At 49.1% G+C, this 25,116-nt stretch overlaps 5 protein-coding genes across 5 annotated transcripts in view; 1 reads left to right on the top strand and 4 right to left on the bottom strand.

Moving 5' to 3' along the window:
- Positions 1–25,116, bottom strand: part of LOC121435313 (H-2 class I histocompatibility antigen, Q10 alpha chain-like) — a 731,224-nt gene that overhangs the window by 280,154 nt on the left and 425,954 nt on the right. The window lies entirely within an intron of this gene.
- LOC121435272 (H-2 class I histocompatibility antigen, Q10 alpha chain-like) overlaps positions 1–25,116 on the bottom strand; it is a 708,503-nt gene that overhangs the window by 257,109 nt on the left and 426,278 nt on the right. The window lies entirely within an intron of this gene.
- The window catches only part of LOC121435270 (H-2 class I histocompatibility antigen, Q10 alpha chain-like), an 808,095-nt gene that overhangs the window by 231,451 nt on the left and 551,528 nt on the right, over positions 1–25,116 (bottom strand). The window lies entirely within an intron of this gene.
- Positions 1–25,116, bottom strand: part of LOC121435275 (H-2 class I histocompatibility antigen, Q10 alpha chain-like) — a 703,994-nt gene that overhangs the window by 231,451 nt on the left and 447,427 nt on the right. The window lies entirely within an intron of this gene.
- Positions 1,309–24,828, top strand: Msh5 (mutS homolog 5). Its single transcript, XM_041634430.1, has 24 exons — positions 1,309–1,449; positions 1,531–1,654; positions 2,578–2,658; positions 2,793–2,855; positions 3,487–3,608; positions 3,793–3,902; positions 4,272–4,307; positions 5,531–5,613; positions 6,162–6,207; positions 15,553–15,691; positions 16,436–16,498; positions 20,073–20,201; positions 20,382–20,454; positions 20,989–21,098; positions 21,323–21,403; positions 21,705–21,792; positions 22,009–22,198; positions 22,307–22,433; positions 22,764–22,913; positions 23,219–23,293; positions 23,480–23,623; positions 23,705–23,842; positions 24,378–24,451; positions 24,717–24,828. The coding sequence occupies exons 1-24, from the start codon at positions 1,309–1,311 to the stop codon at positions 24,826–24,828; spliced, it is 2,499 nt and encodes an 832-aa protein (XP_041490364.1).

Consider the following 25,116-nt stretch of genomic DNA (forward strand, 5'->3'; position numbering starts at 1 on the left):
TTGCCACGGGTAACCATTAACCCAGCCTTAACTCTGCTCCCACCTTCCCCGTGGAGAGAATTGGCCAGTCACTGACCGGCAGAGCCAGGTCACCTCACACCATCTCGCTGGACGTCAGGCAGGATTGCTGGGACAGTTTTTAAATTATGTACTTATATTGTGTGTGTGTGCAAGGGCACAAGCCGTAGGTGTGGAGGTCAGAGGACAATTTGGGAGTCCGTTTTCTCATACCGTATGAGTCCTGGGGCTGGAATTTAAGGCGATCTTCCCCATGAGCCATCCTTGAAGGCTTCCTTCCTTCCCATGCAGCCCTATCATGGAGGAATCATGATGCCCAGTCTCCTTAGGGGTGAGTGGACTGTGGTAAGGGCGCCAACCGATAGGGGTGTATGTGATGTAACTAGGTCTGCTTTCAGGGTGAAGTGCATTCAGACACTTGCACTTCCTCTTCGGAGGTCCAGAAATAACCAGGCCCTGTGGTGCTCTCGCGGGGGGGTGGTCATCCCCTGCATTCAGGGTGCATTCAGCGAACAGGCAAAGTCTGGCTGAAGTTAGAGCTGGTTCTTACTTCCGCTTATTTATTTAAAACACTCATGTAGCGCTTCCTTTGTTGGCTAGACAGCGTTCCGAGTTCTTTATAAATATTAACTTAGTGGGTACAAATATTAACAGAGTTGTGGCTGCTGGCTTGGCCGGAGTCAACGCCGCCTCCCTCCCCTCTCCAGGGAGGGGGAAGCCCCGCTTCTGGCCCTTTAAGGTCGGCCTTCCGGCCCCAGCCCTTCCCCACCGCCCAGACCCTTTTTCCAGGCTGGCCCTGCGACCTTCTGGCGGGCTCCGCCCGGCATCAATCAAAGCCCGGCTGCTTAGCAACGGCAGAGGCGGGAATTTTGAACACGCCGGCACCGCCCCCGCTGTAAACAGACCAATCAGCGCTTAGACTCTTCCCTCCCGCGCTGCAGCGTACGCCCTCTCTTCCTATTGGATAGCTAGGCAGGCGCCTCCAGCCAGTAGCGACGAAGAGGGGGCGTGGCGAGCGCGGCTCCGCCCCCCCGCCCGCAGACGGGCTCGCCCTTCCCCAGTTGGCGGCCGTTGGTCAGTGAGGTAGATTGTCGCGACTGAGGCGACGAAAAAGGCGGGAAAACGCCGCGAGTGGGCGGCCCTGTGGGGGGCGGAAGCGGAGATTTGACAGTGACAGCTCGCGCCTGCAGACCTTCCGAAGGGTGGCCTCCGAGTGTCCCCACCCGGCCACCCGGGGAGACGTCGCCTCTGAAGCTCCCCTCATCCCAGGTCCTCAGAGTCGCCGAGCCCATGGCTTTCAGAGCCACCCCTGGCCCGACGCCGCCGGGCCCCGCACCCGGGATGCCCTCGGCCAGCTTCCCCAGCCCGCAGGCCCCAATGCCGGGGCCTCGAGGTCTCGAGGAAGAGGAGGAGGACGAGGAGCCGGCCGAGGTCTCGGAGGAGCGGGCCGGGAGGACGGGAAGCCTGCCCTCCCCGGGGTTCAGATACTGATCTCCTCTCCTCGCGGGGCAGGTCCACCTGTGCGTGCTGTGGAGTTCGGGCTCTCTGGGCATTGCTTACTATGACACTAGTGACTCCACTGTCCACTTCATGCCAGATGCCCCAGACCACGAGAGCCTGAAGCTTCTCCAGAGAGGTGGGGACAGAACCCTTCATTCCTCTGCTCTGGGTTTGGGAGCGTGTTCACTCATACGTCCTTATGTGACCTTAATCTACTTTATAGTCATCAGTTTGGGAGAATGAAGTATTCAATGCAACTTTATTAGGTTCTTTTTTTTTTTTTTTTTTTTTTGCTTTTTCGAGACAGGGTTTCTCTGTGGCTTTGGAGCCTGTCCTGGAACTAGCTCTGTAGACCAGGCTGGTCTCCAACTCACAGAGATCCACCTGCCTCTGCCTCCCGAGTGCTGGGATTAAAGGCATGCGCCACCATCGCCCGGCTTTTATTAGGCTCTTGCTGTGTGTTAAATGCTGTAGACTCAGTCCCCGGCAAACTCATGACTAGTCTAGTGGTTGTTTCCAGGACACTCTCATGTCCCTCCCTCCACCCCTGGAGTATTACTACTGCACTAAATCTCATTCCAGAATATGCTCCCAGTGCGCAGCGCACTCCCTAACAGACAGAAAATAAATTCTTTTATTTTGGTTTTGGTTTTTTTTTAAATATTTATTTATTTATTATGTATACAATGTTCTGCCTACACGTACCCCTGCAGGCCAGAAGAGGGCACCAGGCCTCATTACAGATGGTTGTGAGCCACCATGTGGTTGCTGGGAATTGAACTCAGGACCTTTGAAAGAGCAGGCAATGCTCTTAACCACTGAGCCATCTCTCCAGCCCCTGGTTTTGGTTTTTTTGAGACAGGGTCTTATATTGTATCCCTGGAACCCACTATGTAGACCAGGCTGATCTCAAACTCAGAGACTGGCTTGTCTGCCCAGTGCTAGGATCAAAGGCATGCGCCACCATGCCTGGTGGAGAAAATAAATTCCTGAGGGGAACAGTGTCAAGAAGAGAGCTTCCACTTTCCTCTGACTCAGTTGATCCCTTCTCTTTTCAAGTTCTGGATGAAGTCAACCCCCGGTCTGTCATTACAAGTGCCAAACAAGATGAGACTATGGCTCGGTTTCTGGGGAAGCTTGGTAAGGGCCGCGTAAAGACTGGAAGTGGAAAGACTACTGGAATGTGGAGTATCGGGAGGCCAAATTGGCTGGGAGGAAGCGTGGGACATCAACAGGACTGTCATGTGCAGAACCGTGGCCCTTTGCCCCCACAGCCTCCCAGGAGCAGAGAGAGCCAAAGAGACCCGAAATCGTACTTTTGCCTAGCGTGGATTTTGGTAGGTCCTTTTATCTTATCATACCCATCCCGGGGGCCCTGTCCCTTCCCTTAATCTCACCCCAGTATCAGAGACCTCCCCTGTCTGCTCTTACCTGCAAACAACTTCCCATGCCTGTCACCGTGTCCCCAGGATCTCTCCTGTACCTTGTCATTAATAACCCAACTTACTGAGAAGTCGCTGGCTTAGGTGCCTTAGGACAGAGTGACCACACTTTCAGCCGCTTGGAGTTCCCACTGTAAGCCAAAGTCATTATCGCATAGAAAAGAAAGCCAATGTTTCTGGGATCCTGACCCATAAGACGCTGCAAACTCCAAGGCTTACAAACAGGACGGGAATGTTCTGTCCTACCAGATATCAGGACTTACTGTTCTTTTCTTTATCATAAGATCTTTCTGACCTAGAAAATGTACAGCCCCAGACATCACTTGTCTCTCTCAGGTTGTGCGTATAGCCAGACATCTGTATGACACAAAGATGAAAAGTCAGACTAAGTCTGCATGTCTGCTTCTTGCTCAAGCTTTCCTTAACCACGTCTGTGGACTTGGGCAAGCTGGAGGTTGCTTCTGTTCTTGTTAAACTGGGGTGAGCAAGTGAGTTATCAAACCTTTCACCCCTTACCCCCCCATAGGTCCAGAGATAAGCAAACAGCGTCTCCTTTCTGGAAACTACTCCTTCATCCCAGAGTCTATGACTGCTACTGAGAAAATCCTTTTCCTCTCTTCCATTATTCCCTTTGACTGTGTTCTCACGGTGAGCTGGGTCACTGGGGTGAGGGCTGGGAAGTAGCTGGGGAAGGCATGGGCTCCCAGTCCCAGGCCACATTCTGGACTGGACTGCCTCAGCCCTGGAAAATGACAGGTTCTCTTGGTATTGGTGTCGTCCAGCTTCTGGAACGTTAGGCTTTATTCCAGCTCTGCTGCCGATCCCTTCCCAGGTCCGGGCACTTGGAGGACTGCTCAAGTTCCTGAGTCGGAGAAGAGTTGGGGTCGAACTGGAAGATTATAACGTCAGCGTACCTATCCTGGGATTTAAGAAGTTTGTATTGTAGGTGATTCACCCTAACCTCAACCAAAGTAGAGGGACTGGGGGTCTAAGAAGTAAGCCAGGTGCCAGGGATGGGGAAGAGTGGGAGACATGTGCTGGACATAGGAGAGGGATGGGGACAGTGGAGACACGGGAGAGGGATGGGGACAGTGGAGACACGGGAGAGGGATGGGGACAGTGGAGACACGGGAGAGGGATGGGGGCAGTGGAGACACGGGAGAGGGATGGGGGCAGTGGAGACACAGGAGAGGGATGGGGACAGTGGAGCCATGCTAGGACACATGGGAGAACCAGGGAGAAGATTGGACAGTACTGACAGAGGAGCCAAGGGAGCAGAGCGTGTAATGAACGTTTCTTTTCTGTTCTCAGGACCCATCTGGTGAGCATAGATCAAGACACTTACAGGTGAGGTGGAGACTGCCTCCAGAAACAAAAGGATTGAGCTTAACGCTCTAATAATCCTAAGGAGGCTCTAGTTTCTCTCATCCTGGGGCAGTTACATCTCTCTCCTAGAAGGAGAGGGTGATGGGGTGGAGGGGGGAAGGGAGAAACTAAAGCTCAAGGCCTCAGTGCTGGGGGTGGACCCGAGGGTGCTGCCTGCCAGGCTAGCCTTCTGCTCCCTGAAGTGATGACTCCAGGCTGTCTTTCCTCTCTTTCCTTCCAGATAGGGTCTCAACACAGCCCGCTGTCGGGAACTCACTCTATAGACCAAGCTGGCCTCGACAGAGACTTACCTGCCTCTGCCTCCCAAGTGCTGGATTAAAGGTGTGAGCTGCCAAGCCTGGCTTTCATTTTCTCTTCCTAAGGGGAGAGGCTGAGGCAAACACAAAAGTGAGTAATAAACCTCACATCAAGGTTATTATTGCTGCCGGTGTGGTGTGTGCCTCATGCCCATACAATTTGCTGGAGGAGACAGAGGCAGCAGGATCATGAGTTCGAGGCCAGCCTGGGCTACACATATTTTAAAAAAAAAAGATTATTATTGCCAGGGGTGGTGGTTTGAGCCTTTAATCACAGAACTCAGGAGGCAGGCAGAGGCAGGAGGATTTCTGGAAGTTCAAGACCAGCCTGGTCTACATAGTGAATTCTAGAACAACCAGGGCTACAGAGTACACAGAGAAACCCTGTCTCAAAAGAAAAAAAATTATTATGAACTTAAATTACAGTTTCTCAATTCCCAGCTCCTTTTGTTATTTAAAAAAAAAATCGTTACCATGCCAGTGGGAACCTGGCTCAGTGAGCGAAAGCTCTGGCTACTCAGGTTTGAAGGTCTGAGTTTTATGTAAGCGCTCGGCATCTCTGGCTGCTGTCTTATCCAGGTTCAATGAGAGGCCCTGCCTCAAAAGAGAACAAGACAGAGAGAAAGAGGACAGCCCCTCCCGTGTCCTCTGGCCTCTGCACATACGTGTGAGAGCATGCGCATTTGCACACAAATATGTGTACACAGGCAGCTGTGGTGGCCCATCCTTAATCCCAGCACTGGAAGGCAGAGGCAGGGGGATTTCCACTAGTTCAAGGCCAGCCTGGTCTACATAGTGAGTTCTAGCATAGCCGGGGCTACATAGAGAGACAAATAAATATGTACACACATGCGCAGCTGTCCAGACGTCCTCATTTCTCTGTGACAGCGTTCTGCAGATCTTCAAGAGCGAGTCTCACCCCTCCGTGTACAAAGTAGCCAGCGGACTGAAGGAAGGGCTCAGCCTCTTTGGTAGGTGTGCCCTATAGTTCACCCCACGCTGGGAAAGCCTGCTAGAAAAGCAGTTGACTGGAGATGTGTACAGTCTCTTCTCCCTGCTTTCCGGCCAACCAGCCCAGGTCTCTCGGTCACTGTGCCCACTCTCAGCCTGAGCTTCTTTACACCTAGCCATGGAGTGTAATTTGCATGTCGGCTGTGCCCTATCCAATACTACGTTCAGTCTCCGGCTCTGTCTGCATGCCCCTCTGTTCACAGAGGAGCGTTATATACCTGATTTGTATAGTTTTTATCTGGTTCCTCAAGCTTTAGGGTAAGTTAAGGACACGGCTCCAAGTGTCCAGTTTCTCACTGCGTTATGTTTAAGTTTTACATATTGTGTTGGACTTTGTGAGCTGTGGCTATGTCCATTTATATGTTTTCCTAGCTGAGTATCCATCCCTTTTCCTAACCTCCCATGATAATCCAAGGCCACAAATTGTGGCCAGGCCCTAACTTGGCTGCCTTTGTGTCCTGTATCTAGGCCTCCTTGTAACAAGTTCACCCCTATGCATACCCCACAGGAATCCTCAACAGATGCCGCTCTAAGTGGGGACAGAAGCTGCTCAGGTGAGTGGGTCTCAGACTGTCTATAAACACAGGATACCGAGGCCTTCAGACGTGTCTATAAACAAACACACACGGGATACCAAGGCCTGCTAACAGCGCCCACAGGCCATGCAAACTCTGTGATTTAGTAGGACTAGAAATAAGAACTGCCCCTCATAGTGGCTTGTATTGTCCTCATTTTTTGTCAGCACAGATACACACATGGTCATGAATAATATACAAACACACACATACCTGCAGTAGAAACTTAACCACAAACTACGGATGAATTACAAGATAATTTAACACCATATCAAAAGCTAAGAGCATGGCTCAGTGGTAGGATACTCAAAGTATGATGCCCCATCCCCAGTCTAGGAAAAAAAACGTTAAACAAAGCTAGGCATGCCTCCTCTCCAAATGCCTTCCCTAAACTTAGCTCTTGAGAGTAGAGTGCTTGTACAAACGTGAGGTCTGTGTCCGGATTCCCAGACGACAGCCCCAGATCCGGGAGGCAGTCAGTCTAGCCAAACCAGTGAGCGCAGGTTCAGTGAGAAAAACTGTCTCAAACAATAAGGTGGCAAGCTAGCAAGACAGCTCAGCAGGTAAAGGTATTCGACATAGACCTACAGACCCGAGGTAGGACTTCCAGACCCACACGATAGACATTCTCCACCTTCACTCGCTTGCTCTGGTCGGCATGGGACCACACATGTAACATACAAAACAAATACCTGTAATAAATGCTTTTCTGAAAAATAAGGTGATGGCCAATCAAAGAAGATCCCCAATGCCAATCAGCTTCTTTCATACGCAGATATGCGTGTGCATACACCTAGCATGCACAGAAACATACATACAAACACACACACATTGAGCTATTCAAACAGACCATGGTGGCACATTCCCCCCATAATTCCAGCTTTTGTGGGGTTGAGGTAGTAAAATCAATCAAGAACTGGAGGCTAGCCAGGCAGTGGTGGTGCACACCTTTAATCCCAGCACTTGGGAGGCAGAGGCAGGCGGATCTCTGTCAGTTCAAGGCCAGCCTGGTGTACACAGTGAGCTCCATGACAAGTTCCAAAGCTACAGAGAAACCCTGTCTCGACACACCCCCCCAACCCTAAGGAAAAAAACAATTGGAGGCCAGGGATAGAGGTGAGTCAGCAGTTACGAGTACTAGCTGAGGTGTACTAGATGTAATACTAGAGAAAGGAGTCAGCAGTTACGAGTACTACCTGTTCTTTTTTGTTTGTTTTTCCAGACAGGGTTTCTCTGTGTAGCCCTGGTTGGCTGTGATTAAAATTTTGTGCCACCACCGACTGGCAACAGTGACTGCTCTTGCAGAAGACCTTTGATTCCCAGCCCCCAAATGGAGGTTCAGAGGTTCACAACTTTTTGTAACTCCAGTTCTAGGGGATCTGAAGCCCCTTTCTGACTTCAGGGGACCAGGCACACAAATAGTGCACAGACCTACATGCAGGCAGAGCACCCATACACATTAAAAAATGGTAAATAAAATGGTCTTTAAAAAATCAGATGGAAGGGGCTGGAGAGATGGCTCAGTGGTTAAGAGCATTGCCTGCTCTTCCAAAGGTCCTGAGTTCAATTCCCGACAACCACATGGTGGCTCACAACCATCTGGAATGAGGTCTGGTGCCCTCTTCTGGCCTGCAGACATACACACAGACAGAATATTGTATACATAATAAGTAAATAAATATTTAAAAAAAAATCAGATGGAGGCAGCTGTGCTGCCTGAGACCCTATTCCATAGCAAACGAAACAGAAATTAGCCAAGTGCACACCTTTAATCGTAGCCCAGGAAGCAGACAGAGGATCTCTGTGAGTTTGAGGCCAACCTGGTCTACACAGTGAGTTCCCTGACAGCTGGAGCCACATGCTAAGACCTTGTCTCAAAAAACAAAACAGGAATTATTCACCTAACGCCCTCATCCTCCATAATCAGTTATTCACTGGTGTCTCTTGTCTCTATCCTGGAATCTCTTAGCCATCCTTCCTCCCTCTTTACAATCTAATTCTCGCTATCAGGATGTTAATCAGAAGCATTGCATTTACCTCCAAAATGGTCCCTGCCTCTGGTCTCTTTCTCTAAATGAGCCATTCATTCTAAACCACAGGCTGGCCTGATCAATAGATCTGGGCATGTCCACTTCTTAAAAAGTCTTAAGTAGAAACAAGGACGCTTCCCTGTCATGGGAAAGCTGAGCATATGTAGTGGTGTGATCTGTAGTGTGGTGTGTAGGGTTCCTTCCTGAGTTTCTTTTCCGTTGCTGTGGCAGCATATTTGATCAGAAGTAACTTAAGGGTAAAAGGGTTTATTGGCTCATGGTTCCAGGTCCCATCATCGTGGGAAGTCACATTGTATCTGCAGTTGAAGCAAAGAGCAGTGAATAAGAGCGAGGATTCTTGTGTGCGTGCCAGTATTGGCTAGGTTTCTCCTCATTCAGTCTAAAATCCTAAGCCCAGGGAACAGTGCTGCTCACAGTTCTCCACGTCATAAGACCTAGAGACAGATATTGGGGTTCAAGCTGAAGACCAGAAAAGCAAAGCAGCCAACCACTAGAGAGACCTTTTACCTCTACCAAATCTTCAGCCCAAAAGGGCGAGATCCTGTCTGCATGAGTCCTCAGACTCCACATGCCAGTAGAGTTCCTGTCTCTTCCCTTTTATTCCTCTCTCCTCTCTCCTCCCAGCCATATCACTTTTGTCTTCACTTCTCTAGTGCTGGGATTAAAGGTGTGAGCCAGTACCACCTGGATCTGTTTCTGAATCTATCTTGTATAGCCCAGGTTGGCCTGAGTCCTGGGATTAAGGTGTGCACCACCATTGCCTGGCCTGTATGGCTGCCTAGTGTGACTGCTTTGCCCTCTGATCTTCAGGCACGCTTTATTTATTAAAGCACAAATAATATATCTATGTATGTAATATATATTATATAGCACTGTATATAATGGATATAATTAAGATAATCCCTCAGACATTCTCAGAAGTAGTTCTAGACTGTATCAAATTGACAATTTTTTTTCTGGTATTCTTTTTTTTATTTTTATTTTTCCATTCAATTATTTACACTTCCTTTCCTCCTCCCAATCCCCTCCCGCTTCCCCCACACCCCCTCCTCCCTCTCCCACCCTGCTTGAGAGAGGGCAGGGAACCCTGCCCTGTGGGAAGTCCAAGACCCTCCCCGCTATATCCAGGTCTAGGGAGCTGTGCATCCATATAGACTAGGGTCCCAAAAGCCAGAACATGCCGTAAAAACAAGTCCCAGTGCCTTTATCAATGACTTCTCAGTCAGCCCCCATTGTCAGCCACAATTAGAGTCTGGTTTGATCATATGCTCATTCAGATTCGGTCCAGCAGGATTTGGTGAACTCCCATTAGAACAGGCACACTGCCTCAGTTGGTGGACCAACCCCTCGCAGTCCTGACTTCTTTGCTTGTCTTCTCCCTCCTTCTGCCTTTCAACTGGACCTTGGGAGCTCAGTCCGTTGCTCTGATGAAGGTCTCTGTCTCTATCTCCATTCATCGCCAGATGAAGATTCTATGGTGATATTCGAGATAATCATCAGCGTGATAGTGGGGCAAGGACAGTTCAGGCACCCTCTCCTCTGCTGTCCAAGGAACAATGCCCACAGTAGCTCTGACACCTAACAACCCTTCACCAGCACAACTCACATTGACGATTTAAACCAATCGTCACACCCCTGTTCACCTTGGTTTTAATTTTCAGGTTCACATCTCCAGATTCCTCGTAAATCCTTTTCTGCTAGCTCTACCCTGTATTCTAGTCACCCCTGTCAACATTTACACTCTGACCTTTCAGGTGACGCTCTCTCAGGTGCACATGAGAGGTGGGGGTGCACCTCCTTGTGCCCGTGTGGTCCAGCGTTCTTTCACATCAGGTTAGAATTCTTGGTGAAACAGTTGCCTTATACTTATGAGTTCCTGTTGCCCGCGTCTGGCACATGACTTTGTAGGTAGAATACTCAGTGAGTGTGCACAGTACGGGAACTCAAGCATACCAGCTGCATCGTCTCCAGAACCTCAGAACACATACAAACTTTTGCTAGCAGACAGGCCTAGGGCTGCTCCTTTCCCCACCTGCCCCACTGCAACACATTCCTTCTGGGGACTGAGGATGATCTCTGAGTAACAGAATTACCCACACATTCTTTAATGCTTCAGATGTAAATCCTGAGTTCCAAGCAGGGAGTGAAAAGTGGGGGTCTTAGAGGATTTGCTGGAAATGTGGTCTCACTGTGCACCCCAGACCAGTCTGAAACTTGCTAGAAAGGCCCAGGTGACCTTCTTCTTTTGATGATCCTCCTGTCTGCCTCCTGCATGCTGGGATTACAGGAATAGATGAGCATGCCTAGCATGGAGAAAGAGACTTTCCTGTGGAGAAGAGAATTATGCTAAAGAAGGAGAGAGCCAGGCATGGGGCAAATACCTGTAATCTCAGCACTCAGAAAGGGCGGGGCTGGAGGTAATACAAGTTTGAGGCCTTGGCTACTTGGCAAGATCATCGTGTGTGTGTGTGTGTGTGTGTGTATCTCAAGGCATATAGCACACATCTGTAACACTTGCTTGGGAGGTGTGACTTTCTTTTTTAAGAAGGTGTGTGTGTGGCTCATCACTTGCTGCTCTTCTAAAGAATCCTTGTTCAGGTTCCAGCGCCCATGCCAGGCTGTTCACAGTTGCGTGGAACAGCATGGAACTCCAGTTCCAGGATACGAGACCCTCTGGCCTCTAAGACACGTACTTGCTCATCCATTGCACATACTCACACAAACTTAAACACACACAAAAATTTGTTTTGTTCTATTTTTTTCAAGACAAGGTTTCTCTATGTAGCCCTGGCTGTCCTGGAACTCACTCTGTAGATCAAGCTGACCTCAAACTTAGAGACCTGCCTGTCTCTGTCTCTTTTGGGTTTAAAGAAATATGCTATCATCGCCCAGCTAATACATGTAAATTTTTTAAAGGGGAGGGATAGAGTAAGGACTAGGAATGTGTACCAGGCTTTTTCTTTTGGGCCACCAACAAGCTCCCATATCTGAGACTTATTATTATTTTTGAATGCTCGACCTATCTTGGGCGCATTTCTGGCTAGCTCTTTTAAATTAACCTGTTTCTCTTCACCTTTTACCTTGGGGCTTGTTACCTTTCTGTTTCTGTATATATTACTCTCATTGCTTCTCTATGTCTGTCTGTCTGGCATCTGCCTGGCTTCTTGCCCCAGGCATGTTCCTTATTCTCTCCTTTATCCTCCTCTTTCTTTCTGAGCTTAGATTTCTCCTATTTATTTTTTCTGCCTGGCAGCACTGCCTGTCCCCCTCCTGCCTAGCTATTGGCTGTTCAGTTTTTTATTGGATCAATCAGGTGCCTTAGGCAGTCAAGGTGAAACAGATGCAATACATCTTTACATAATTAAGCACACATCCTTACATCGTTAAATAAATGCAGCATAAACAAAAGTAACACACCTTTACACAGTTAAAGTAATATTCCCCGGGATAAACAAAAGTAACACACCTTTACACAGTTAAAGTAATATTCCTCAGTATAAACAAAAGTAACACACCTTTACACAGTTAAAGTAATATTCCCCGGGATAAACAAAAGTAACACACCTTTACACAGTTAAAGTAATATTCCTCAGGATAAACAAAAGTAACACACCTTTACACAGTTAAAGTAATATTCCCCGGGATAAACAAAAGTAACACACCTTTACACAGTTAAAGTAATATTCCCCGGGATAAACAAAAGTAACACACCTTTACACAGTTAAAGTAATATTCCCCGGGATAAACAAAAGTAACACACCTTTACACAGTTAAAGTAATATTCCCCGGGATAAACAAAAGTAACACACCTTTACACAGTTAAAGTAATATTCCTCAGGATAAACAAAAGTAACACACCTTTACACAGTTAAAGTAATATTCCTCGGGATAAACAAAAGTAACACACCTTTACACAGTTAAAGTAATATTCCCCGGGATAAACAAAAGTAACACACCTTTACACAGTTAAAGTAATATTCCCCGGGATAAACAAAAGTAACACACCTTTACACAGTTAAAGTAATATTCCCCGGGATAAACAAAAGTAACACACCTTTACACAGTTAAAGTAATATTCCCCGGGATAAACAAAAGTAACACACCTTTACACAGTTAAAGTAATATTCCTCAGGATAAACAAAAGTAACACACCTTTACACAGTTAAAGTAATATTCCTCAGGATAAACAAAAGTAACACACCTTTACACAGTTAAAGTAATATTCCCCGGGATAAACAAAAGTAACACACCTTTACACAGTTAAAGTAATATTCCTCAGAATAAACAAAAGTAACACTTCTTTGCCTAGCTAAAATAATATTCCACAACAGGGATGTAGCTCAGTTGGTAGTGTGTTTCCCTGGGTTCCTTCCCCAGCATCACATAGAGCAGAAGGTAGAAGGAAGAGGTTCAGAGGTTCACGATTATCCTCTGCTCATGAGAAGAACATGGGGCAGATGAGAGCCACAAACGCAGATTTCCACATGGGACCCGCAAGGCAGCACTGAGTGCTGAAGTGCAGGCTGCAGCTGCTCCCAGCTGACAGGGTGCTGCAGCCTGACACCCACATGCACTTCTCATTAGCAGTGCGGTGTTGGACAAGTTACTGACTCAGTCCTCACTTCCTCGGGTCACTAACAGAACAGGAGTCTGGTAGACCCAGTGTTCTAGAAGGAAGTCGCTAGGTGGGTCTTGTGCTCTACAGAGTTGGGACAGAGCTCCCTGGTCCGGCCGACACTGCTGTGGCCCAAGCGCTCTTTTCCTTGGAGAAGAACGAGGGTGGCCAAAACCCACCCTTGAACTGAAATGCATCTTTGGTTTTCTTCTAATTTGGGGTGTTCTGATTGAACATAACTGGCTATGGGCTAAGTGGGAGGTGACACCCTCAGGCCCAGGTCTCCACTTGCTGGCTCTCAGATTGCGTGAGTAATGGCTTGCTATTACGTAGAAAAGAACCCCAGGCTAAAGTTCTTACAGAATTAAATCCCACACCCAGAATTAAACAAATTCAGATGAGACATTACTGCTGTAGAGTAATTTATTTTAACTTAACAGGTAATACTTCTGGCAGCAAAAGGTGTGATGATGTCTGTACACACTAGTCATGTATGAATCAGACCCACCTGTTGAAACACCTTCACCATCTCTACAAGTCCTTCCTCTTCTAAGAGATGACCATTATTAAACATTTAAGAAGAGTTGGACATGGTGACTAGGTTGAGTCTTACCAGAGGCAGAAGCAGGCAGACTCTATGAGCTCTAGGCCAGCCAAGGCTACATAATGAGACCTTGTCTCTAAACAAGAAGAAGAAGGAACTGTAAACTAAGTAAAGTAGACTGAGGTGCAAGCTCAGTGGACAGAGGCACTTGTCACTACGCCTGGTGATCTGAGTTCAATTCCCAGAACTCATATCATAGCAAGTCTTTTTCTGTCCTGCCAGCCAGATTCCAAATAACGGCACAGAGAAGCTTCATTAATTATGAAAGCTTGGGCCAAGCTGGGCAGTGGTGGCATAGCCTTTAATGCCAATACTCAGGAGGCAGAGGCAGGCAGATCCCTGTGAGTTTGCAGTCAGCCTCATCTACAAGAACTAGTTCTAGGACAGCTAGGGCTGTTACACAAAGAAACTCTGTCTCAAAACAAACAAACAAGAAAACAGCTTGGCCTTAACTTAGGCTTGTTTTTAACTAACTCATAACTCGTTTCTATTATCCACACTCTGTCACGGACCACTCATCCTGCTTCTCTTCCCTATCTCCTGGCGTCTCTTCTGCACCTTAGTTATCCTCCTTTTCCTTTCTTTCCTCGGAAATCCTTCCTATACCTCCTGCCTAGCTATTGGCTGTTCAGCATTTTATTACACCAATCACAGCAATACACCTTCACACAGTGTGCAAATATCACATGACAGAAGAAGAAAACCAATTCACACAAGTTCTCCTCTGTCCCCTACATGTGCACCATGGCACATACATGCTCCCCCTCCCTCCCTCCCTCCCTCCCTCCCTCCCTCCCTCCCTCCCTCTCTTACACACACAAACACACAATTTTAAATGTAATTTTTTCAAAGACAATTCAAGGACTAGCATTCACATTGATAAGCTCACAGACACAGTTCCAGGGGATCAGTCTTCCCTTTTTGGGCTCCTTTTTTTTTTTTTTTCTTTTTTGGTTTTTGTTTTTCGAGACAGGGTTTCTCTGTAGCTTTGGAGCCTGTCCTGGAACTAGCTCTTGTAAACCAGGCTGGCCTTGAACTCACAGAGATTCACCTGTCTCTGCCTCCCGAGTGCTGGGATTAAAGGTGTGAGGCACCACCGACTGCCTTTTGGGGCTCCTTAAGCTCACACACACACACCTTTACAAAAAAGAAGGAAGAAAAAAACAAAAAAAAAAAAAAAAGGAATTGCAGTCTAGGGACTGGTCAGACAGCTCGACAGGTAAAGGTGTTTTCTGCAGAAGTCTAGCAACCTGAACCTACATAGAGGTGGGACAGAACCAGCTCCAGAGCTATCCTCTGATCTCCCGGGTGTCATGACATTCCTGTGCACACACACACACACACTCACACTCATAATACATGCACACACAAAGAATAGCAGACTGGGCAGTGGTCTGGTGGCACACAAGTGTAATTCCAGCACTTAGGAAATATAAGCTAGAGGACCAGGAGTTCCAGGTCAGTCTTGGCCATATAGCAAGTAAGTTTGAGACCAGTCTGAGCTATGTGAAACCTGTCTCAAAAAAAAAAAAAATGCAGGCTGGGGTGTGGCTCAGTAGTTTGTTGCTTGGATAGTGAGTAAGCATTGACTCAACTTTAAACATCGCCAGAAGAAAGAGTGGAAGAGAGCAGGAGAGAGAATGAGAATTTGTTACAGGCATTTGCACAGAAAGCACATGAAAAGATGAGGTTTCGTCTGTGCTGTTTCCCTAAGATACTGTCACAGCTACACACAGACAGCAAACTCAGAGTGACTCAGCTGCTCCCACTCAGCTGCAGAAATCTATAGTGTTGGCACACGAATACCACAACACGCTGCTGTCGTTCTAAAATATTGACACTCTCTATCACATATCCACATGGAGTGACACATGGTCTCCTCCATCAAATCCACGACACGCAGACAGCCATCGTGTTACAAACATGCCCACAGAGACGGGGCCCGCACTTGCCAGTTCATTCCTGTAGTGTGCTGCAGGCACATACTACCACACTTCCCAAAGATTTCCAAGCAAAATCAAGATGATGAGATGTGACTTCTAATCTTCCCACAGGCTATGGTTTACCCGTCCAACTCAGGAGCTAAGAGAACTCAATTCCCGTCTGGATGTCATTCAGTTTTTCCTGATGCCTCAGAATGTGAACACGGCTCAGATGATGCATCGTCTCCTGAGCCACATCAAGAACGTGCCTGTGAGCCCAGGGTCAGGGAATAAAGCTGAGAGCCCATGGTGGAGGTCAGGGAGCGGGAACGAGGCTGATGCTTATAGAAAGCTTTGGGCTTCTTATTTTTATTTTATTAAAATTTAGTATTTGTTTGTTTTTTGTTTTGAGATAGGGTCTCACCATGTAACCTGAATGGTCTGGAACTCAAAGGGACCCACCTGCCTTTATCTCCCAAGTGATGGGATTAAAGTTGTGCGCCATCACCCCTGACTATTTTTCACACAGGGTCTCTATGTGTGCTCCTGACTGGGAACTCGCTCTGTAGACCAGATCTCTCTGTGTGCTCCTGACTGACCGGGAACTCTGCCTGACTTCCAAGTGCTGTGTGTGATTAAAGGCGTGTACCACCACTGCCCAACCTAAGATATTGTTTTTAATTATATGCATTTATAGCCAGGCCTGTGAGTTTGAGGCTAGCCTGATCTACATAGTGAGTTCCAGTTCAGTCAGAGCTACGTAATGAGACTTTATCTTAAACAAACAAGTGAAATTAGGCGTGTCTGTGTGGAGTACATGCACGTGAGTGTGGGTGACTGCAGAGTCCAGGAAAGGATGGTGGATCCCCTAAGCTAGAGTTAATGGGTGTTTGTCAACCTCCTGATGTGGGTGCCGGGGACCAAACCTGGGTCTCTCCTGCCTGGACTGTGGGCCTCTTGTGGGGTGTCAGATGGCAAGATGGCCAATGATGGCTGTTCCTTTGTCTGCTTGTAGCTGATTCTGAAGCGCATGAAGCTGTCCCACACCAAGGTCAGTGACTGGCAAGTCCTCTACAAGGTAAGGCCTCCTGCCCCTTCCCGAGTTCTGGGATTGCAGGCGCCCCTTCTTAGATCCAGAAATCCCAGTTAAGCTTCAAATCCTGTACACAGACCTTCTCTGCTCTGGATACCTGCCATGCTACACCCACTGATGTGTCTCCTAAACTCTGTGCTGCAGACAATATCAAAAATACATGCAGTGTAATTTCTGCCCTTGTGCCAAAGTTCAGGGCCAGTACGCGGACTCCAACCGTCCCGTCACCTTCCACGAGCACTGCCCTTGGGTGACTACAGAGCTGGCACTGATGTGCCTGCTAATATCAGAACCACAAGGCCCCCCCTTTATTATTGTGCTAATATCAGAACCACAAGGCCCCCCCCCCCTTTATTATTGTACTAATATCAGAACCACAAGGCCCCCTCCTTTATTATTTGTACTAATATCAGAACCACAAGGCCCCTCCTTTATTATTTGTACTAATATCAGAACCACAAGGCCCCTCCTTTATTATTTGTACTAATATCAGAACCACAAGGCCCCTCCTTTATTATTGTACCCGTCTTTCTTTCTTGCCTGCGTGCTTGTTCTTTTTAATGTTTTAAGGTTTATTCAGTGTGTGGAATGTTCACCTGCATGTGTGTTTATTCAGTGTGTGGAGTGTTCACCTGCATGTGTGTTTATTCAGTGTGTGGAGTGTTCACCTGCATGTGTGTTTATTCAGTGTGTGGAATGTACACCTGCATGTGTGTTTGTGCTGCATGTGCATGCCTAACCTAGAAAGGCCAGCAGACGGCACCAGATCCTGGAACCGCAGTTACGAGTGCTTGTGAGCCACCATGCCGGTGCTGGCAAACAAATCTGGGTCTTCAAGAGCTACAAGGGCTCTAACTGCCGAGCCGTCTTCCCAGGATCATGAAGTTTGCTGCTAATAGCGTAAAGAAACTGGGACAGAAGCTAGAATTAATGACACATGCCTTGTCTGGGCTGATGTAACTAAATATTTATACATAATTATAAAAAGTAAAAGAAATCTATGTATTTATTGTCTTAGTGTTCTATTGCTGTGAAGAGACACCATGACCACAACTCCTCTTAACTGGGGCTGGTTTACAGAAGTTTAGTCTATTGTCATTATGGTAGGAAGCATGGCAGCAGGCAGGTACACACGGTGCTGGAGAAGTAGCTTAGAATTCTACATCTGGATCCTCAACAGCAGGAGGAGAGCGACACTGGATCTGGTCTGAGCACCGGAGTCCTCAATGCCCACCCCAGTGACACACTTCCTCCAGCAAAGCCACACCTCCTAATAACGCCACTCCCTACGGCCTGTGGGGCCATTTTCATTCAAACCTCTACATTTATTTACTTTTTTTAAAACAGCTTCTCATTATGTAGCCCTGGCTGTCGTGGAACTCCTTGTAGACCAGGCTGGTTTAAAATTCACAGAGACTGGCTCTCCTCTGCCTTCCTTCTGAGTGTTTGGGTTAAAGGAGTATGCCACCAAGCCCCTGTATCTTTTTTAATTTTAAAATTTAACATTCTGGAGGCTAGAGGGCTGGCTTAGTGGTTAAGAGCACTGGCTTCTCTTCAAGAGGACCTGGGTTCAATTCCCAGCACCCACATAACACCTCACAGCTGTCTGTTACTCCTGTTCCAGGGGATCTGATTCCCGCATAAAAATAAGTAAATTATAAAAAATTATTTTATTGTGTTTTTAATAGTTATTTACTTATTTGTTGTATATATAGTGTTGGCATCAGCTCTCATATCGATGACTGTGAGCCACCATGTGGTTGCTGGAAATTGAACTCAGGACCTCTGGAAGATCAGTCAGTGCTCTTAACCTCTGAGCCATCTCTCCAGCCCCATTCTATTGTTTTTACTTAGTTTTTAAGACTGATTACATTCGCTGTGAATGTGGGTGCACACGTGTGACGGTGAGCACTTGAGGCGAGAGGCAAACCTGCAGGGCCAGTTCCTCCCTCCTCCGTGTGGACACCAGGACTGACTCAGTTTGGTAGCAAACCCTTTGCTGTGCCAGCTTGCTGGCCCTTAGTTTTTGAAGAAATTTAAGACTTAAAAGTTGCAAGAATTATAAATCTTTCTGTGTCTGTTTCCTAAGCATTGATGTTTGCTTCTTTGGTTGCTTACTTTAGAGATGCGATCTCAAAAATATAACCCGGGCTAGCCTCAAATGCACTATGCCATCCAAGCTGATCTTGAACTTGTGATCCATCTGCCTCAACTTCCAGAGAGCTGGAATTACAGACTTGTGACACCACCCCCAACTGAGACTTTGTCCTCTTCCCCCAAAACAAGTTTAAGGCTAGCCTGGGCTACAGAGTGCATTAGAGAGCTGTGTGGGTAACTTAGTGGGCTCTTGTCTCAGAATAAACAAGGGTAGGGATCACAGCTCAGCACTGGAGTCCTGGGAGGCCCTTGGGTCCTGGGTTTAATTTCTGATAGACAATGAGGGGGCGGGGACCACACACCTGGTTCAAGCCCAGTCCATTAATTTGCTGAGTTTGTTTATTGAGGGTTGAGGCTGTCTTTGCCTCTGGTGCTTCAGGGTTCTCATCTGTGAACTGGGGGTGGCAGCAGTGCCCACCGCACAGGAGCACTCTGACGAAGCAGTGAAGTGAACACGCGTGGAAAACTAGAACTGCCTGGCCAGTCCGCGTGGGCCGCTGCGTCCTCCTCTTCAGTTCACCTGCTCTGCATGGGCCGCTGCGTCTTCTTCAGTTCACCTGCTCTGCTCCTGCTCTCACACGACTTTCGAGTCTTTATTCACGAGCATCTCCTTTCCTTTCCTCTGAAAAGGCTTCCCAACTGTTTCAGGCTGTGGCAGCTTGTTTTCTGACGTTCCCGATGACTGTCAGCTGTCCAGCTCACTGTTGGCTTTACCACTGTTTCTGCCGCTTGCAGTTTCTACAGCTCTGCACAGAGCGAGACCACTCAGGTGCTTATGACTCTGTCCAGAAATTTAATCAGTGGTTAGATCTGCGGCTTGGTCACTGGTCCTGCCCTGGGAAGTCGGTTCTCAAGGACTCCGAGCCCTTGCTCTCTGCTGGGCCCTAGGCTGGCGCTGCCTCTTCTCATAAAACATTTAGCTGAGTGGTGGTGAGGCACGCCTTTAATCTCAGCACTCGGGAGGCAGAGGCAGGTGGATTTCTGAGCTCAAGCCCAGCCTAGTCTACAGAGGGAGTTCTAGGGAAGTCAAGGGATACACAGAGAAGCATTGTCTCAAAAATTTAAAAAAAAATGTTTTTATTTGGTGTATGTCTGTGCTAGCCTGTACCGTGACGTTCATGTGTGAACCGGAGTACAGCCTGTGAGGCTCTCTCCTCCCCCACATGGTTCCGGAAGCTGACCTCAGGCTGGCAGACTTAGCTCTTGGCTTTTCTTCTTGACTTTTATTCCTAGTTCTGTCTTGTCCCCCCTCACAGAAGTTAATCCTCTTCTCTCTGTATATGTGTGTCTCGCTTTGTGTCTTTCTGCCTTAATAACTCTCAGTGTTCCCCATTGGTCTTCGTTCCCAGGCCCCCTCAGCTCCCCTGAGTGGGGTCACCTTCCTTGGCTGTCTGTCCTGCAGACTGTGTACAGTGCCCTGGGCCTGAGGGATGCCTGCCGCTCCCTGCCCCAGTCCATCCAGCTTTTTCGGGACATTGCCCAGGAGTTCTCCGATGACCTGCACCACGTCGCCAGCCTCATTGGGAAAGTGGTGAGCGGGAGCAGGATGGGGGAACAGGGAGGGTCTGGAGGATGTGCTGTGGGAGGTCCTGGGGTCAACTGGCGACTGCGCAGGGTGGGGAGAGGACGTGTGCGTGGGGGGAGATCTGGGCCCCGAGAGCTGAGGAACCATGCTGCCGAGTGCTAAGAAACTTCCCATCTGTCTCCTCAGGTAAACTTTGAGGAGAGTCTTGCTGAAAACCGCTTCACGGTCCTCCCGAACATCGATCCTGAGATAGACGCGAGTGAGCGCTGGGCGTGGGTGGGCGGGGCGGGGGCTGTCAGCCAGCACAAACCCCACAGCTGGGAATCAGCTTTCCAATCAGAGCAAAGATCTTTCTTGTTGTTTTTGAGACAGAGTCTCCTGTAGCATAGACTAGCCTCAAATTTAATTCATAGCTAAGGATGGCCTCAGAGTTCTGGTCCTTCTGCTTCCATGGTGGGCTAACATGCACCATGCCCAGCAGCTAATCAGGAATTTTTAAAAAATAGTTTCTTTTTTTTTTTAATTTATTTACTTATTATATATACAATATTCAGTTTGTGTGTATGCCTGCAGGCCAGAAGAGGGCACCAGACCCCATTACAGATGGTTGTGAGCCACCATGTGGTTGCTGGGAATTGAACTCAGGACCTTTGGAAGAGCAGGCAGTGCTCTTAACAGCTGAGCCATCTCTCCAGCCCCCTAAAAAATAGTTTCTTGTGGCCAGGGTTGTCCTAGAACCCCTAATCTTCCTGGACCTTCTCTTTTATATGCACGTAATTCTATACACAACTAGAAAAACGAAGGCTGATGGGCCTTCCGAGTTTCCTCACCGAGGTTGCTCAGAAGGAGCTGGAGAATCTGGACGCCCGCATTCCTTCCTGTAGTGTCATCTACATCCCTCTGGTGAGCAGGGCAGAGGGCGGAGCTTCCGGGGGATTGTGGCGAGGGCTGGAGGGGAGGACAGCTGCTCATGTCTCCTGTGGAGTGGTGAGCAGAGACTGACACCCAGCCAGATCAGCAGTCCAGGGCATGCTTACCTTTGCTGATTCTAGTGGTGTCGGGGCTTCCTCTAGAAAGAGAGGGTGTGGAGCAGGTTACCCCCCACTCTGTCTCTCTTCTCTCCCCAGATTGGCTTCCTTCTTTCCATTCCCCGCTTGCCTTTTATGGTGGAGACCAGTGACTTTGAGATTGAGGGACTAGACTTCATGGTAAATCTCTGGACTCCCGCTGCTGGGGATGGGGGAGCGTGATAAAGAAGCTGGAAGATCTCACCATCAGCACTGACCAAACTGTGGGGTCATGTCTAACTTAATCAGAGCTTTAGCTGAGACAGAGAAGTTAGGGGGCGCACTGCGGGAGGAGATGGAGTCTCTGGGCATGGTGGTGCACGACTGTAATCCCAGCACTTGGGAGACAGAGGCAGAGGGATTGCTTTGAGTTCCAGGCCAGCCAGGGCTACATAGTGAAATCATGTCACAAACGCCCAGAGCTTGGAACCCTTGCCCCCAGTTTCTCTCAGAGGACAAGCTGCACTACCGCAGCACGCGAACCAAGGAGCTGGACGCACTGCTGGGGGACCTGCACTGCGAGATCCGGGGTGAGGGCCATGGCAGGGGGAGCCTCAGGCTGTATCATCTGTAAGCCTGTTTCCAGGTCTTTCCAGGGACCTCTCTTGACCCAGAACTGACCCTAGTTCTCCCCCAGACCAGGAGACCCTGCTGATGTACCAGTTGTCCCCAGACCAGGAGACCCTGCTGATGTACCAGTTGTCCCCCAGACCAGGAGACCCTGCTGATGTACCAGTTGTCCCCAGACCAGGAGACCCTGCTGATGTACCAGTTGCAGTGCCAGGTGCTGGCGCGGGCGTCTGTCTTGACGCGGGTACTGGACCTTGCCTCTCGCCTTGATGTCCTACTGGCTCTTGCCAGTGCTGCCCGGGACTATGGCTACTCAAGACCCCACTACTCTCCCCGAATCCACGGGGTACAAATCAAGAATGGCAGGTGAGGACAGAGTGGGGCGGAGACACAGACAGGGCCACAGGCTCCGTCTTCTGGTGTGGGGTTCATCCACCTGGATCCTGGGCCATGCAGTGTCTCCCCCATCCCCAGGCATCCTCTGATGGAACTGTGTGCACGAACCTTTGTGCCCAACTCCACAGACTGTGGTGGGGACCAAGGGAGGGTCAAAGTCATCACTGGACCCAACTCCTCAGGGAAAAGCATATACCTCAAACAGGTGAGGAGCCATACAACCTCGGTCTTTGGCATCTCCGTCTCGTCTGCCAGCCAGGCCAAATCCTCTGCTCCCCAAAACACATGTCTGAGAACTGAGAGCCAGTTCTTTAGGATAGGCCTTTTCATGGCCATGGGTCCCTTGACCGAGCTCTGAAGAGATCCCGTGTCATTCCCGGCATGCCTTTACCCACAGCCCTGACTTTAGAGTAACTCTGAAGTCAGGACACGGGGACAGTGTGTCCTCTCTTTAATCTGTCACTCATGTCTTTAGTTGACCTGTTTGTACTTTGCCATAGTACCAGGCCCATGTCCTGTGTCCTCCCACGCACAGGTAGGCTTGATCACGTTTATGGCCCTGGTGGGCAGCTTTGTGCCAGCAGAGGAGGCTGAAATTGGAATAATCGATGCCATCTTCACCCAAATTCATAGCTGTGAATCCATCTCCCTCGGTCTCTCCACCTTCATGATTGACCTCAACCAGGTTAAACGGAGCAAAAGGAGGTGGGGAAGGGAGATTCAAGCAGGACTTGGGCCCCGCCCTTGGGGACACATTCCCTCAGCTGCATGTCCTCTGTACTTGGGGCCAGGGGGCACCTGGGTCAGAGTCTGGAGGAAGCAACACCATAAGCACTTCTGAGACTCCTTTGTGAGCCTTCCTCACTGCTGACAAGGGAGGGCTGAGCAGACAGGCCAGTCGCTGTAAGACAGGTGCAAAGTTTATTCGTGGCGACACGTCAGAAGCCAGTGCTGAGGCTAAGGAAACCCTGCTCACCCCGTGCTCAACAGGTGGCGAAAGCCGTGAACAATGCCACCCAGCAGTCCCTGGTCCTCATTGATGAATTTGGGAAGGGAACCAATACGGTGAGGAGGAGAATGAGGACAGGGATGGAGGATGAAGGGGGACAGGGGCAGGAGAGGAGCTCAGGGAAGGGAGGGGGATGGATGGGCAGAGACGGGGGTGGGGGGTAGAGGGTGGGTGCGGGGCAGGGCAGGTACAGAAGGGCACGGATGCCCTGGCTCTGTCCCCTCACCTCTGCCCTCTGGCAGGTGGACGGGCTGGCACTTCTGGCTGCTGTGCTCCGGCACTGGCTAGCCCTGGGACCCAGCTGCCCCCACATCTTTGTGGCCACCAACTTCCTGAGCCTGGTTCAGCTGCAGCTGCTGCCACAAGGACCCCTAGTGCAGTACTTGGTGAGGAGGTCACTCCAGCCCGTGGCCTTTCCCTCTTCTCAGTCCCTGGGAGTCCCACACTGTCACTGTTTGCTCTCCTAGACCATGGAGACCTGTGAGGACGAGGACGACCTTGTCTTCTTCTACCAGCTTTGCCAAGGTGTTGCCAGTGCCAGCCATGCCTCCTACACAGCTGCCCAGGCCGGACTTCCTGACCAGCTCGTTGCTCGTGGCAAAGAGGTGACGAGAGCCTGTGTGCTGCCACTGCCACCTCGGGGCTCCCTCCAGCACACCTGATCCTCTTCAAGTGGTTTTTAAGATTTATGTATTTTGCCCGGTGGTGGTGACACACACCTTTAATCCCAGCACTCCATGGGCAGGGGCAGATGGATCTCTGTGAGTTCAAAGTTAGCCTGGTTTACAAAGCAAGTTCGAGGACAGCCTGCTCTACACAGAGAAACCCTGCCTCAAAAAAAAAAAAAAGTCTTTTGTGCATGAGTGTTTTCCTTGCAATATTTATGTCTGCACCACATGTGCCTGGTGCCTGTGGGCGTCAGGAGAGGGCAGCAGATCTCAGGAAACTGGAGTCACAGATGGTTGTGAGCTGCCTTGTGGGTGATAGGGATTGAACCCAGGTCTTCTGTGAGATCAGCCAGTGTTCTTAACCACTGGGCATCTCTGCACCTTATACCCAACTCCTCCTGAAGACGTGGAGTGCTAGGCCCTCTTCCCTCATGTGCACCCAGCAGCTCTCCCGCTTTCCTTCTTGTGCTAGGTCTCAGACCTGATCCGCAGTGGGAAACCTATCAAACCTGTAAATGAGCTTTTGAGGAGGAACCAGATGGAAAAGTGAGTGTGGCTCCTTCCCAACATCTCCCCCTCACAGGGCCTCAGCCAGCCTTCCTGCAGCCCTGTGCCCTTCCCTCACCAAGCCAGGTGTGATGGACATGCCTGTAGTCCCAGTGTTCAAGGCCAGCCTGGGCTACAAAGCAAGACCTTGTCAGCCAATGACAAAACCAACAGGACCCATGCTGCTCTCTGAAACCGTTTCTCTTCAAAGCTGCGGTTTTCTGTGCACAGATTTGGAAATCACATGGTTCTTTCTCCCCTGCAGTTGCCAGGCACTGGTGACTAAGTTTCTGAAGCTGGATCTGGAAGATCCCACCCTGGACCTGGGCATCTTCATGAGTCAGGAAGTGTTACCAGCGGCCACCACCATCCTTTGAGCTCCTTCCCCATCCTCCCAGCTACCTGACAGCCGAGACCCGCCACATCGCTTCCTTTTCTTCTCTAGATGCTGACTTCTCTGTCTGCACAACATTTTTTTTGTTTTGTATTAGGAATAAAGTTTATTTTGGATCAAAATCCTTCCAGAGGCCACCCAATGGGACAACAGGAGAGCTGGGGGATGTAGTGGTTAGGAGCACTGGCTGCTCTTGCAGAAGTGGGTTGGTTCCTGCAACACAAGTCAGTTCTCATGCATCTGTAACTCCAGTTCCAAGGTTTCCAACATC

This window comes from Microtus oregoni, unplaced genomic scaffold, assembly GCF_018167655.1.
Source record: "Microtus oregoni isolate MIOR12 unplaced genomic scaffold, Mior012 000046F_ref0000063, whole genome shotgun sequence".
NCBI classification, from domain to species: domain Eukaryota; kingdom Metazoa; phylum Chordata; class Mammalia; order Rodentia; family Cricetidae; genus Microtus; species Microtus oregoni.